The sequence below is a fragment of the Scomber scombrus genome, chromosome 12 (assembly GCF_963691925.1).
Source record: "Scomber scombrus chromosome 12, fScoSco1.1, whole genome shotgun sequence".
NCBI classification, from domain to species: Eukaryota; Metazoa; Chordata; class Actinopteri; order Scombriformes; family Scombridae; genus Scomber; species Scomber scombrus.
In genome coordinates, this window is record NC_084981.1 from 21,315,719 (window position 1) to 21,330,633 (window position 14,915).

Below are 14,915 nucleotides of genomic sequence, written 5' to 3' on the forward strand. Positions count from 1 at the left end.
AAAGAAGGGACATAGGCTGACCACCAGTGAGGCATGATGGGAAGGGAGAGGAGAGTATGGGTGATACGGATGAGGCTGGCAGACCACAAGCTGTGAATGCAAAAGTTCTTTAGCCGGACACCTCCTCCCTAGTCACGTGACTACACCAGGAACCATTGCTTTGCTGTGGTACTATTTGCTGAAAAGGCAACCCTAAAAAATGGTTATGCTATTAACAACTCAACACTACAAGTTTACCACATGTCAAGCCCTTCTTTTTAACATACTGAGGTACTGTACATCACAGCAATCTCATCCTCCCATCATCAGTCAACAAGTTAGTCACTCTGTGCAACCTTTAGTCTTTTATCTAAACCAAATTCTATTAAATTACTGTACTGTGCAAACCCATCTTTAGAAATGTCCACTGCCTTATCCAATGCTCTCATTTTCACCATCTCACCTTCCCCTTTTAGTGAATGTCAGCCTCCAATCTAATGGGATTCCTCAGTGAGAAAAAAGAGGATTTGATTTGTATTGGCCTGTTGCTCATTCACTAATTCTAACCTTTCATCCAGCACTACACCTGTCTATGGATTCATTTTCACTTCAGACAATGAGTCATATTATGTGATGGAAAAAGTGGTCAAACAGAGCCTTGAGACAACAGAAAGCAATTAATCTATTATTGTTACTCTTCCTTTTTCTATTCAGTGCTGTATACTGTATCAAAAACACATATTCATGGCTGCACACTAAATTATGGAAGTAAATATTAAGAAAACAAATTAATTTAAATCTAAGAATCTACATTTTTCCAATATTGGACATTGCAATTTTAATTTCCTAAATATTAATACAAGTTGAACATTTTTCTTCCTCTCCGTATCCACCCTGTATTAAAGCAAAGACATAACCTTACTATGTACCTAATGGTTAATTTTCCTAATCTGAAATGAAGATACACCCAACAGCCAGGCTGAGGCCTTTCCATGCCTCTAAATCTGCCTCTAAATCTGTCCCTCTGCAACCTCTCTAGCCTTCAAATCCTCTGTGAGGCCCGAGTCCCTGAGTCCCTGGATCTCACTCAGTCATCTCTGGTCCTGCCACTGTATGTTCATCACTCACCCTGCCTGGCCCTGGGAGGATGCCTGGACACAGGACATGACAGGGGATACACACACTCGCACCCACACAGTCATAAATACAGTCTATGCTGCTGTCCTCCAGGTCCATCAGCTAGCCAGTAATAATGATCTCATCCCACCAGGAGTGAGCTACAGGGCAAGACAGTCAAGGGCGTCTTGTAAGGATGTCTGTGCATCAGTGCAGGGGTGCATATGCGTATGGCTTTGAGTATGTATCGTACTGCAACTTCATATATTGAAGTTATTCATGTATTGCTCTCAGACAACTCTAAGTATGAGCCAGTCAAGGAGAGAATGATGACTACTACTTTTATCAGCTACAGAGCACATCTCCAGGCAAAGAATAATTATATGTTTAAATCAAACTGCATCCAATACACATTAAGTAAAAGTAAATATCATGATATGGCAAAAGTAGTTTATCTTAGGAACAATGTGTGAAATTATAAAACAGACAGAAATGTACAATTAGTGATTTTCAAATATGATTAATTACATATCAATATAATTCACCCATAACCAGGCAAACAGCAAAGTTAGCGACCTTTAAGGATGTGTTAGTGTGTTTATGTAAAGACAAACAGGGTCGGTCATCTCGTCGCCTTCAGGAGTGACAGAGCAAGTGGTCAAGAAATTGGATGTCATTTTTGTTTGCCTCGAGCAGTAATCCCTGTTTGTGTGTCGGAATGTGTATCATCACCATTGCCCAAAGATCTCCCTAACCTTACCCCACATATTCTTGCCCTCTGATATCATTAACATCAGTTTGTTGCAGCCAAACACTGTCAGCTTGTCATTCTTCATGTACACAGCCCCAAACACACATATGCAAATGTATTAAAACATTCAAATGTGTTACAGCTCATTCATATCATTTATGACAGCAAACTGAGGTTAGATTAAGTTGAACAACTTCCGGTAGCAATCACATGTCTCAGCTGTATCGTGTTAGACAACTAAATGGTTGAAACACACTGTGGCTTTAATTAGCCAGCCCTTTTTATATACAGCCCAGTCCAATTCAACACAAGAAGACCAGCTTCACATTAATTTATGTCTGTGACATGTTTCTCATCCTATGTTTCTTTCTTTTTCACTCAGCATGGCACTTTTAAAATCTTTAGTAAATCACTCATGTTGCAACTGGAGAAAAGGTGTTTCTACTTCACATAATGCAAACACTTGACACCAAGAGCAGGTTTGCTTAGTTAAGTACAGTGGTTGACAGAAGCTGTCAACAGCTTACAATACATTTTGTATAGTTTGGAAAAGGTTTGGCAACCAAAGACTAATGAGAACACAACCCGCTTCAGGAAGGGTGAATGGTGAAGACTACAGTAATGAAGTGGGAGCTGTCACAGGTCGATCTCTGTGTGCAGCTGTAATTTGTGAGATTTTCTCCAAAAACAGGACATACATATTGAGTTATGATAGCGCATGGCTCACAGTGGTGTATGTGTTTGTGTGTGCCTCCCCTACCAATCAGCTCATCTGACAAAAATCCATAAACACCAGCTGATGAGAGCAGCACAGACCACTGCGCGTCACCAAGCAAAATACTGCAAACCACACACACACTCTCCACAAAGACATCTGTCTGTACGGTGCTTCGCAGTAAGAGGTCTGTCTTATGAGCTTTGACAAAGCCTGCATGCTCTACCAGTCACTGCTAAAGCACAATGACAGACAAGGTCATGCTGCACTGGCCTGTCAAGGAGCCAGAAAGAAACACAAAATTGCACGCACACACACACACTGCACGGCTGTGTACTAGCTCCGAGCAGGTGTTAATGGCAATAATCAGCCACTCAAAACCAACTCACATCCTTACACATACAGGTTTAACAGGTTTAAACCACAAACAACCCAGAAAATCGTTAACTTGTGTCAGCGATGTGGAGTATGTTTGCTAAGCTAATATGTCACAAACTGACATCCAGCAGGAGGTCTTTAAATTATTGGGGCACAGCTGTACACCAAATAACCTAATGTGCATTCAGTGGGGGCCATCACAGGCACAGATAGACCTTGTCAGCTAAATAATACCTCATGCTGTACAATGTCCAGCATGATGCTGGTCATTCAGAGAGGCATTGTTCAAGCTTAATCATGTAAGATAACTGTGCTATAAATCTAATAGGGAGATGAAGAGTCAAATGTGGCAATTTATTACCCATTTTGCAAAGACCATAGTAAAGTGACTATGGTTACACTGGTTACACTTTCTCATCTAAAATTAAAATGTATAGATGATGTGATATATATCCAGTACACTTTCACACTTTCACTTACACACACTTTTTAATCTGAAAATGTATTTTTAAATGTTCAGGTTAGTAAAGTTTACAGGGCTTTCAAGAAAAATATCTGATGTTTCAATTAAAGTATAAGTGTGAAGTCTTTAAGTAATTAAATGTAATCCACTTAAGGAATGGCAATTTGGTTAAAGGCTGCAACTAACAATTGTTTTCAATATTGATTAATTATTTTCTTAATTAATTGATAAATAATTGTCAATAAATAATGAAAATGATGCAAGTTATCATTTCCCAAAAATTATGGTGATGTCTTTATATGTCCTTTTTTGTCCCAAGAAAAGTCCAAACCCAAAGATAATCAGTTTAATATAATGTATGACAAAGACAATCATTTAAACATCACATTTGAGAACTTAAAGTAATATTTTTGACATATTCACTTCATAAATGACTAAAGAGATTTCATTATCAAAATAGTGCCCGATTCATTTTCTGACAATCGAATCACCAATATTACTAACCTTTACAGCTCTGCTTTAGTTAAGGTGCTGAAACAAGAAACGTGTGTTTGCATGTGCATTCTTGACCATGAAGTGTGTTTAACAAAATAATCAAAACATGAGGTCCACTTACCGGCTTTTTACACAGCTTTCAAACACATCTCAATATCTTCAGTGGTTAGAGCAGATGAAGACAGTAAAATGTTATTTAAAACCTGCAACTAATTAAATAAATGTTTAATCAAAACCTTTGACATCTGCGGTCAAAAAGGAAAAAATCCTTATAATTTGATCACCTTTTACAACATGAACCAGCCCCAGTATTTATGCAGGCGAGGTTTAGATAAATGATTCAGCAGGACACAAACTGACCAGCTTTTAATAAAAATTCACACCTATTTCTTCAACTAAACTACACCCAACCATGCACAAATGTGTGCCCTTGTTTGGCTGTCTTTAAGAAAGGCCACACTCCTAAAAAATTATGGAAGAGGTGACTCAGTGAGTACGATGAGTCTACTCAAACAGAACTGAGGCACTCAAAACTGCACGCGCACACACAAACACACAGACCAAACATAAGTAAGGGTGTCCCGCAGGCTGCCATTTCTGGCTGTCATTCCAGCTGAGCACTGAGGCAGAAGGACAGAGAGAGAGACAGGCGGGTTGAGAAGAAAGGGTGGAGAAGGGTGGGGGTGGTGACACAATGAAGGCTCACAAGGAGACAGGAAGCAGACGGTGCAAATGAGGCTGAGGTCTTTAATGAACTGGTGCACTGTCAAGGTGGAGAGGAGAAGCAAGGAAAGCCGAGGAGAGCCTGTATTATACATGCACATGAGCTTGTACAGGGACATAGACAGTCATGTAAACCACAGCAATATTATACCTCTTACGCTTCTTCTGCCAAAATCTTAGAAAGCCTTTCAACACTGGTAATGTCACGTTTTTACTAGCTGATCCAATCTAAAAAGGTAATTCTGTTTGAAATCAACATAAAATCAGAAGTGTTCTTCAGTCTGGTCAAATAACACGATGAAAGCGAAATATAATCTCGCTCTTGCTCCCACTTACACACATTTTTGTGAATATTTTCTTTTGAGCCAGAATACGTCTTTTAAAGCGCACAGCTGCTTTCGGTAGCTGAGAGAGCAGAAAAAAATAACAAGAGAGGCTGTAGAAACATGGGTGTTAGAGATGGAAAAAGTACGTATGTAAGTAAGTACACAGAAACAGACAGGACCAGATTCAATACAGGAATAGTTCATGCAGTTTATGGTTGTGTATGTGCTGTGTGTGACCTGTTTTCCACCATGACCGAGCCAGTGACTGAAGTATGGGCTGCCTAATAGACTTTCTACACCTGTCGATCAAAAAATGTTCAAACCTTCTAAAGTATAAGGTCAGTAGACAAATGTTCATACGTACAGAAAAGCACAAAGTCGCAAAGTGTACCAGAAACTGGGTCAATTAATTATACTGAGGACATTCACAGCAAGCACTACGACCCCTTGCTGTTTCTGATGCATACGTTGCTATTCTCCGTCACTGCCATCATCCTTGTTACCCTGGTAATGAGGTTTTCCCTAATGGCAGGTCAGGGTCAGCTGTGGGTCAGTCAGCAGGGGAGTAAGACCCTCAGAGTTAGCAACAACCGTCATTCCTTGGGGCCAGTCATCTTTCTCTGTTCTCAGATTATCATCTATCAAGGGTTATTTTATTCAATAGGCCAACATCCACTACTGAAGGGGTATTAAATAAAGGGTTAAATTTACTTATTTACTTTTAGTAATTTAGCAGACATGTACCACCCTTACCATATCCATAGGTAAGGCACTTAGTCAATAAAATCTCCAAAGATGATGTTGTATACTTTAGAGAAAGATATGTTTAAAGGATTAATTGATAAGATATTAATTGGATGTGATTTGTGGATAATGATATGGTCTCCCAATAAAAAGGTGAAATTTAATTGGTTTCAAGAACTTTGAGGGTAACCCAAAACAGGTATCAAATGTATCAAAGTGTGTTCAATACTGATGCACAAAGTGGGGCCATAGCCCAGAGTCTTATATTTCAAAGATGTGGAGGAGAACCCCACTTCAGTGGAGGTCACTGGAGAGAGGGAGTACTTATTAAAGACCAGAATTTGGACATTTAATGATCAAGCTTTTAAGAGGGAAATGTCTGATGAGGCAGAAGGACAGAGGATGGAATGAAAGACAGCAGCAAAGAAGGAAGAAGAGCACAGGGAAGACGAGGAATAAAAGTAATAAAGATAATGACAGAAACGGGAGAGAATGAGGGTAGAGAAAAGGGAAGCACAGCAAAAGTAGCATATGTGTATATTTTAATTCAGACACACCGATTCAGCTTTAACATCTATGTTTCTGAACCTACATCAGCCACGTTCCAACGAAACCAAAGAAAGGCATAAGACCAGATGACTCCAGAGCGATATCATCTGGATAACAACAACCATATTTCTATGGCTAATGTCAAAATAACATCTCTGCTTTTCTAAAGTTCATGCACTTGCAGAAAGCCTTTATTCCACAAACCCTATTAAGGCAAAGGCAGACCATTTACACATGTGTTACGTGCTGCAAAAATATAGTTAATCATATCAGGTGATATAAGACATTCAGCCAGGACCACATCAAACAGAAGTCCAACATTCTTATGTGTTGTGAAAAGCACAAATGCCAATAGGCCTAGTAAAAGAATGAACAAGAGAGACATTATATCAAGATGTGAAATTTTCGTGCTCTGGAGGTGCTCAAGTCTGCTTAAAAGAAAAAATGTCTGTCATGAAAATAATCAAGTGGAAGTTAACTTAATAAACGCCTCACTTTGACTGTGTCTGTTCCTGTAAATGGACAGAAAATGGAACTGTAGGAAAAAAAACAAAGCCTGTTACACCAAAGGTATGACCTCTGAAGTGTGCACGTGGGTGTGTGTGCGAACTCAAAGATACTGCAAACACACACATATTCACGCACAGCTCAGAATCATTCTAGGCTGTGGTCCCAATGTTAACCTCAAGTCAACAAACACACATGGAACTCAGCAGAGAGAGAAAGAGACGGAGCAAGAAGAGGCCAGTGGTTATTATGCTTGGACCGAGGTTCTGTGCTGTTGTATTCTGAAGTGTGGACTGGGCCTGGTTACAGACACAACGTGGACCGCAAAAGTCTCTTTAATTGGACAGATGTGAAACAAAGTCCAGATGGCTTTAATAGACAATATTCGCTTGGGGGACACATTCCTATTTGTCTTTTTCTCTATCTATGTCCTACTCTCTCACTCCCACACATTTTCTCTTCTGTCCTTTACATTTTCCCACATTCCTCATCACCCTGTTCACTCGCCCTTTTTCCCCCCACAAACTTAACTTTATACTGAGACCATAATTTATTTTTCAACAGCATCTTTGTCCATCTCATTAACTGTAAGCAATTTCCTGGAGCAATAACTCCTCATATAGTTCTATCCCACATTCCTTTAATGGTACACAGAGCCTTAATATTGAATCTTTACAAAGGTGGGAAAAAGAAACACAGTTACAATGATACTTGAAAATATTTGGGGGGAAAATGTATTACTTGTTATAGCTTGGATGGTGTTTGTTAAACGGGAAACATGAAGGGCAATATTGTATACCTATGTGTGTGTGTTGTAAGCCTTTTTTTTTCAAAATGTACAAAATGTGTTGTGGATTATTATTAATATGTATATATGTACATGTACGTATATAAATGTAGAGCCTAGTATGGCCCTTTGGACTGTAAGGGTAGAAGAGCGGTGGGATGAGAGACCTTACCAGTAAGACAAATCCAGGGGTTGAAAAAAGCGCTTAGAGATGAGATCAGCGAAGAAGGATTCAGTCTCACGACATGCAGTCCCGTTGCCAATGACAACCTTGGTGCAGCTAGTATGGACAAGTTGAGGAGAGGTTCAGCCATGAGAATTAAATGAGAAAGGTCAAACAATTAGGCTAAGTTCACAATTTATCTGTTTAAAATGCTATATTCAGTGGGTTACAGAAAAAAATCTGACTGTCAACTGACAAGGAAGTTGCAGCAATAAAGCCATGGATTAACACAACAGAAACATCTGTTGTGTTAACACTGTAATTAACTCTATTGAAATCTACTGAAATAATATACGTTGACAGTATTGAGACTTAAGCAGCAGTACCTGTATTTAAGCATAAGGTGGCGAAGTTTCTCTGCTTCTTTTTGTTGGCCTGAATTATGCAGGTAGACAACATCAGTATGGAGAATCTGACCTGGGAGAATAGAAAGGCAAACGATGTTGTTGATTAACTTCTATATTAACAAGCGGGTCTTGGCAGAACAAGCTATATAACAAGCTATATACAATCAATGCATGTCTCTGAACTGTATGCTTAGGTAGCAATGTCCCACATAAACAAAAAACTCCAGATCCATAAAGCCTCAACAGGACGCCCAAGTCCTGCCAGTTCCCAGCTTCCTCAGAGGAAGAGTGTAGATCTGTAAGGACAGCTCTGACAAGAAGTCATGTGAGCCTGGAAACACCAAACCTGTGGCCACACCATGCTGGGCCTGACACCTGATATATGCCTGTGTCTGTCTGCTGTAAGTGTGTCAGCGTGACTTGTGGCCACACAATCAGTCACCCAGAGGGTGGGACCTACCCCTGCCCAGTGTGAAGCCATACCCACTGAGAGACATGCTGAGACATGCAGTACAGTACAGTGGACACACACGCACACACATGCACACACATAATCCACCCACCAGGGTCATGCCAACTAGCATCTAGTCTTTGAGCACACACACAGACACACACCTTGGTGGTAAGAGGTCTAGTGATGACTGGTTAAATAGCGCCCTCTCTATTATTACTGATTAATAAAATACTCCATATAATATAATGAAGACATGTCTGCCACTGACTTCTGATTCTAGTCTGAATAACCAGTAGCATTGTAAGTGAAGCATGTGCATGTTTCATAAGATTAAAGAGAGACAGGCAGACAGAAAGAGTAGAATATAGTCCATTGGCCCTTAATTTGTTTGCATACTGTGATTGAGTATATAGACTGGGATTTGCTGCTACTATTAAAAATACTATTTGTGAGAATCAATGATTCAGTTCCTTAATCATAAGGTCACAAACATCTGTGACAATATAAATGTTATTATGAATCAGCCAAGTTATCCAACTTGATGCTAGTTTGCACCTGCAGTACAGCATTTAAGAATCGCTACAGTGCTACAAATGATGACGATGCAGGTGTTTATTGTGTCATCTGAGAATAAGAAGTAGGCATTTAATCACTATTTTTAATACTTCCAACATGTTATGCATCATGCTAAGAACCAAAAGTTTGCACTTCCTGCATCTTTTTGAATCCATGCCTTTAAAAATGTGCAATTATGCTATTCTGGATGCAAAAATAGGTGCTACCTGGAATCTACTGTAATTGTGTATATTTAAGTAAATACAGACTATATACTCCTCAGTCCAATACACTATGAGTTCACTTACTAGTGGGGGAGAGGATTGCCAGCTTACAGCCATGTCTATAGCCAGGGTCCACTCCCAATATGACACAGCCCCTGACTGGACACACCAACAGGCGCTGGCGGAGATTACGCACAAACAAGGCGATCGATTCCTTCTCTGCTGCACTTGTCAGCTTAGTCCTAAAGAGAGGGGATTCAACAGAGAGACAGAGTGAGATGTAATGAAGTGCAATGTGGGTAAGATACATAGACAAAAAGAAGGAGAGAGAGAGTAGAGGTTGCAGAGAAAGATTTTATGGTGAGGGTAAAAAAAAATGAATGGAGAAGAATTTACAAAAATATACGAGAGGGGAAGAAAAAAGGTGAAAATGAGCAAAGAAGGAAGCAGGGGCAGGGGCAGTTTAAATAAATAATTGGCTATTAAAGAAAATAGTACTGAAAGCATGCAAACACAACCGCGCGCACACACACAGAAAACCTTAAAATACCTGTAACTCCTGGTGAGGAAAGGCAGAATTAGCCTTTTATAAGAGTCTTCTACTGCATTTTTGATGATTGCATGAAGTTCTCCTTTTGCAAAGGTCTTCGGCTTCCATCTGCATTAAAATAGTAGAAAACAAAATGTTTTTTTCTTTTTCCTCTATGGTCAATTTCCACTAAATAAATACATACATGCTATAAACATAAACTAATAATTGACTTTTCCTAGTCTGCAAACAGATTCTCTCCCTCTCAGGAGGAAACATGTCTCCACAACTAAACAAACAAACAAACAAACAAACAAACAGACATTTTGTTCTAATCTTATTCTCTTTCAATCTGGTAGTATCAACAACTTAACCAAAACCTTTTCTTAAGACTTTTTAAAGTGTTTATTTATTTATTTGAGCCCTTAGGTCACAATAACAATTTCACAGATTTGTAACTTTGTGTTCAGCTCCACAAAAGCAAAGATTATAATGTTATGGTATTTTTCTCTGATTAAACATTGAAAAACATATCCAAGTGGGAATAAATCTAAACTATGCAGCAGTTACAGTCTTCTATTCATCTCACGCCTATTTAATCTGTACTTTATGAAAAGAAACTACATGATAGATTCCATATTCTTTGAGTTTCTGCTTTCTTTTTTACTCAACTCAACCATCTCTCAAGTTAAAATCTCCTTCAAAAGGATATTTTATCCAAACATAAAGAACAAACCTTAATCAATAATCGGATTGTATAAAAGTGAGAAGCTTTCATATTTGTTGTGTTGAAAAGCAATTTAATGTTCAGTATTTAAGCTGCAAACAGGTGCCAATTCATTGTACATCCTTTAATTAAAAAAAACAAAGATCTATTCATCTGGATTTTTTCATCAAAAGGAAGCTGCAATTGTTTTGTCACTACACATATCGATAACATCATCCTTTTTGTTTCACCAGGGACCAAAATGAATTATATACTTGCAGGTTATGAAAGTGGTACATATGATGCAGAACTCAAATATCATTCTGTGTTATATGTAATACTTTCATAAATGAAAGGGCTCTCTCCGTTAACGCAGTTTATTATGAAACTGGTTATCGCACTCCCCCACACATAGGCCAACGAATGGAGTGTGTGTTTGTCAATGTGTGGAGCCGTGTTTGTGTATTACTGCATGTCTGACCTGTTGTTGATGCACCACCTAGTGAAGTCACTCTTCACCCTGTCAGGAATGTTCACCTTCACTGTCAAAATCTTCAGACTCTCCCCTCGGTTAATAGCCAGGGTCTGCACACATACATGCATGCACACATACATGCAAGCACACACACAAAGACACACAAACACATTTCTCCTGGTTAATACAATGCAATTACCTGTATAGTGCACACAGATTAAAAGACCCACTACCCTCTCAAAATTCACATTCATACATAACATTTAAATTGCACAAGCCAAGCAACCAACACAAAGTGGTAGTTCTTGGCCACACAGACTGCGTCACCGTCTCCAAGTACACCTGCTATCTTGGATCATATACTGTTGGTGCAGCAGTGCATACAATACAAGAAAATTGTTTTGTTCTTTTAAATTGCTACTACCAATGAAAATATCACTTATGTTAAAGTTATTATACAGCTGAAATACTGACACTGATATTTACATTTACAGATAAATCCATGTTCCTGCTTTAACCACCAAAACCTACAAGTGTTCATTTTTGATGAAGATGTAAACACATTTATTGGTTGGAGAGTGTTTCACTAACATTGTTTATTTACAAAATACTGTAAATATGCATTTAATTTGTTTTTGATGACAAAATCAGCAAAAAGCTCGTAGTAATTTGCTGCAAAAATGGATGTGGTTCTAAGAGATTTATTCTCAGTGCAACTTCCAAGACCCAAAGTCCATCCAAATATTGCTCTCGCTTTGAATGAACCTCCCACCTGTTATCACCCCCACTGCCACCTGCACACTGTGCTGGGCACCTAAATACCAGACAAAGTGAATGTCACTTTTTTTCTTTTACGCAACCACTAGCATCTATACGTGGTGCAGAAACACAAGCTCCTGACTACCTTGGGTTAGACAAAGTTACTATATACATGGGTAAAGTATAAAAATGCTAAACATTATCACAAACCTTCACATTAACACAAAACAAAATATTTGGACTCTCCAAACACACGCGCGTGTACAAGTGACAAGCCTTGCAGTCTATCCTGTGGCCAGGCCTGTTGTGTCGTGTGCTGGTGCCCCCTCAGAGGAACTGTTACATGCTGTTAAGCAAACAGTAGTAAGTGTCTGACCTTTTCAGTGGGGAACCTTTAGCCCGCCACAGAACAGGGCCAAGAAACAAGATGTCAATCTGGAGCCCAAGCGGAAGAAGCAAGCTGACAAATGCCACCACTACGCCACCATCAGCACTGAGACCGCAAGGCCTACCCCCCACCCACACCCACACACGTGGTGCCACAACCATTACCATTCAGCAACACCCTCGGACACACATAAACAAAAATATAAAACACAGCTAATGGCATGGCAGAGGCAAGAATTAATGCAGCGAGCTTGCTTGAATTATGATGAAAGTTAGATTTCTCTTCTGTTGGCATGTTTCTCCCCCGGGCTGCCACTCTGACTGTGATGAGATTTCTCAAACAATCTTCATCAAAGCACTGAAGTTTAACATGCTGTCGAAGGAAGGAAGCACAACACCTCTTTCCGAACTCTTTCAACATCTGAGAAAGCCTATGAGTGACATTAAAATAGTACAAAGTAAACAGCCTTGTTAAATCTGTGTTCCCAGGGTTTGATGTTCAACCGTTTTAAGATCATGTTGTGTAATAAAGAATGACATACAGTCTTTAAATCACTGAAATGCATTACCGGCTGATTCATAAACTTTAACTTACATGCTCTCTGATTGTCCAATGTGAGGATGAACAAGCATTTAAAGACTTGATAAAAGTATCATCAATTAAAAATAAGAAATGATTGAAAATTCAATAATGAGCGATTTTAGGAAATCAGAAAAAATGACACTGGTTAAAAGTCTCTGAACAAAAATATCTATTGTTGGTTACAATACCTTAAGTAAAAAGTGAAAGAGACACATACAAAAGTGGCTGTTTACACACAAACACTTCTACCAGATTTTGAACATTTGCCAAGTCCATCCTTCCATATGGTTCCTGCATGATAAACACAAACTTTAATGCAAACAGATAAACTCTACTGTAAACATTGGCTTCTGACCATCCTGTAATTTAACTACGATAAAACCGCAAGTTAATGTTCTTTTTGCTTGGTTGCCAAAACCCTAACTGTGGTGAATGCAACTATTCCCCACTAAACTGGAAATACGTTGGCTGACTTAAACAGCTAGGCAGTTTGTGTCCTTGCTGTTTCCCTCTGTAGCTAGCCAGTGTCCTTGCTGATGATAAATAACCTAGTGTGTGTCTGTACATCTCTCAGTTTCTGCCTGGGTTGGGTCACTGGTCTCAGACAGAGGGTGATCTGAAGGGAAGGGTGATGTGAGACAGAGTGGGAAGTGTTTGCTTGTGTGTTAGATGGGCCAGGAGTGACAGGAAGCCAGGTACTGGCCAAACCCTGACACGACCAGACAGATTGTCTTTAGATTCGCCTTCATCCCTCCGCCAGCCCTCAAGGTAGGGCAGCCAGCCAAGACTGTCCTCTCTCTATCTGTCTCCTTCTCTATCTCACCCTTTCTTTAGAGGAATACTGTCATCAACACATCTATCCACACGACATATCATGAATAAACACAGATAAACACAAATATACACACAGACTCTCTCTCTCACACACACACACACACACACAGACATACACACACACACACACTTTATGACCTGGCTAATACACATGGGACAAACTGTACTGAGGGCTGTGAATAAAATCATATAAAAACAGTTGTATTGTTATATTCATCCACAATAATCGCATGCCAAACTGATTTACTAAACAAGCAATTAACAGAATACAGATGTTGTGAGCATTTAAAAACCCAAATACAAAATCCAGGGCTTTAGAGGTTAAGTGTTCTACCATATCAATATCAAAAGAAAAATATTTTTGATAAATATACTGTATTTTTATTTCTGACATTTTAAAATGTGTTGTCATTCACATGGTATTTTTTTCCAGGCATAAAGAAATAACAGATTTTTATCTTTATGGTACTTTTCATTCAATGTTGCCAACATCAATCCAACATTTCTAAATGCTTTTAAATTAACAAATGTCTAATGGCTTTATATCACACATTAGTCTAATTTTAATAGCAGAGACTTCATGAGACAATTATATTATAATACCGCCTAATGTAATTTCTTAAGTGTTCACAGATAAACTATGATGCTATGCAAGCTACAGATATGTTTTACTGTTGAACAAAGCTGTTAGCAGATTGCCTTATCTCCATAAAATAAAAGATAAAGCGTAGTGCAAGAAGGTGAAAAAAAAAGGCAAACTGAGGATATAATGTTCTTGGTAAACAAAGAAATTATAAGTTGGAAAGCATATAGAATGTAAGCTACATTAAGTGGATATTATTCTTTAGACAGTACAATTTCAGATAAATATTTACACTCAAAATATCACTAAGGATCAGTCATCTCAAGGGAACATGGTCCAGCATGATACACTGATCTTTATACAAACATACTGGCTGCTCAGGGAGAAGCCTGTACTCTATGTGTCTTATTCTATCCGAAAACAAACATAACACGGTATGAAACCTGAAGATCACTGTAAAAAAACAACAAAGAGCAAAGAGGGAGAGGAAAGAATTTCAACAAGCACTTAAGGTATGTTTAAATGGATCAATCGGTACCATATTTTGGTACCTTGCCAGCAGGTTGTGATGTGAATTCAAATAAATATTGATAAGATTCCTCATGAGCATATCATGACGCTTAGACTTTCGTCTTTTTACAGCTGTCCTGGCCATTTCACAATGTTCATTACAACATAGCAAAAGGCTACAGAAAAGTTTGGTCTCATCTTGAACCACAGTGG

At 38.8% G+C, this 14,915-nt stretch overlaps 1 protein-coding gene across 1 annotated transcript in view; it reads right to left on the minus strand.

Annotated features, from left to right (window-relative positions):
* Positions 1–14,915, minus strand: part of srbd1 (S1 RNA binding domain 1) — a 56,836-nt gene that overhangs the window by 33,004 nt on the left and 8,917 nt on the right. The window contains exons 10-14 of the mRNA XM_062430324.1: positions 11,053–11,156; positions 9,887–9,994; positions 9,421–9,578; positions 8,083–8,173; positions 7,706–7,813 (exon numbers count right to left, since the gene is read on the minus strand). Coding sequence (XP_062286308.1) covers positions 7,706–7,813; positions 8,083–8,173; positions 9,421–9,578; positions 9,887–9,994; positions 11,053–11,156 — 569 coding nt within the window. The remainder of the gene's footprint in view (positions 1–7,705; positions 7,814–8,082; positions 8,174–9,420; positions 9,579–9,886; positions 9,995–11,052; positions 11,157–14,915) is intronic.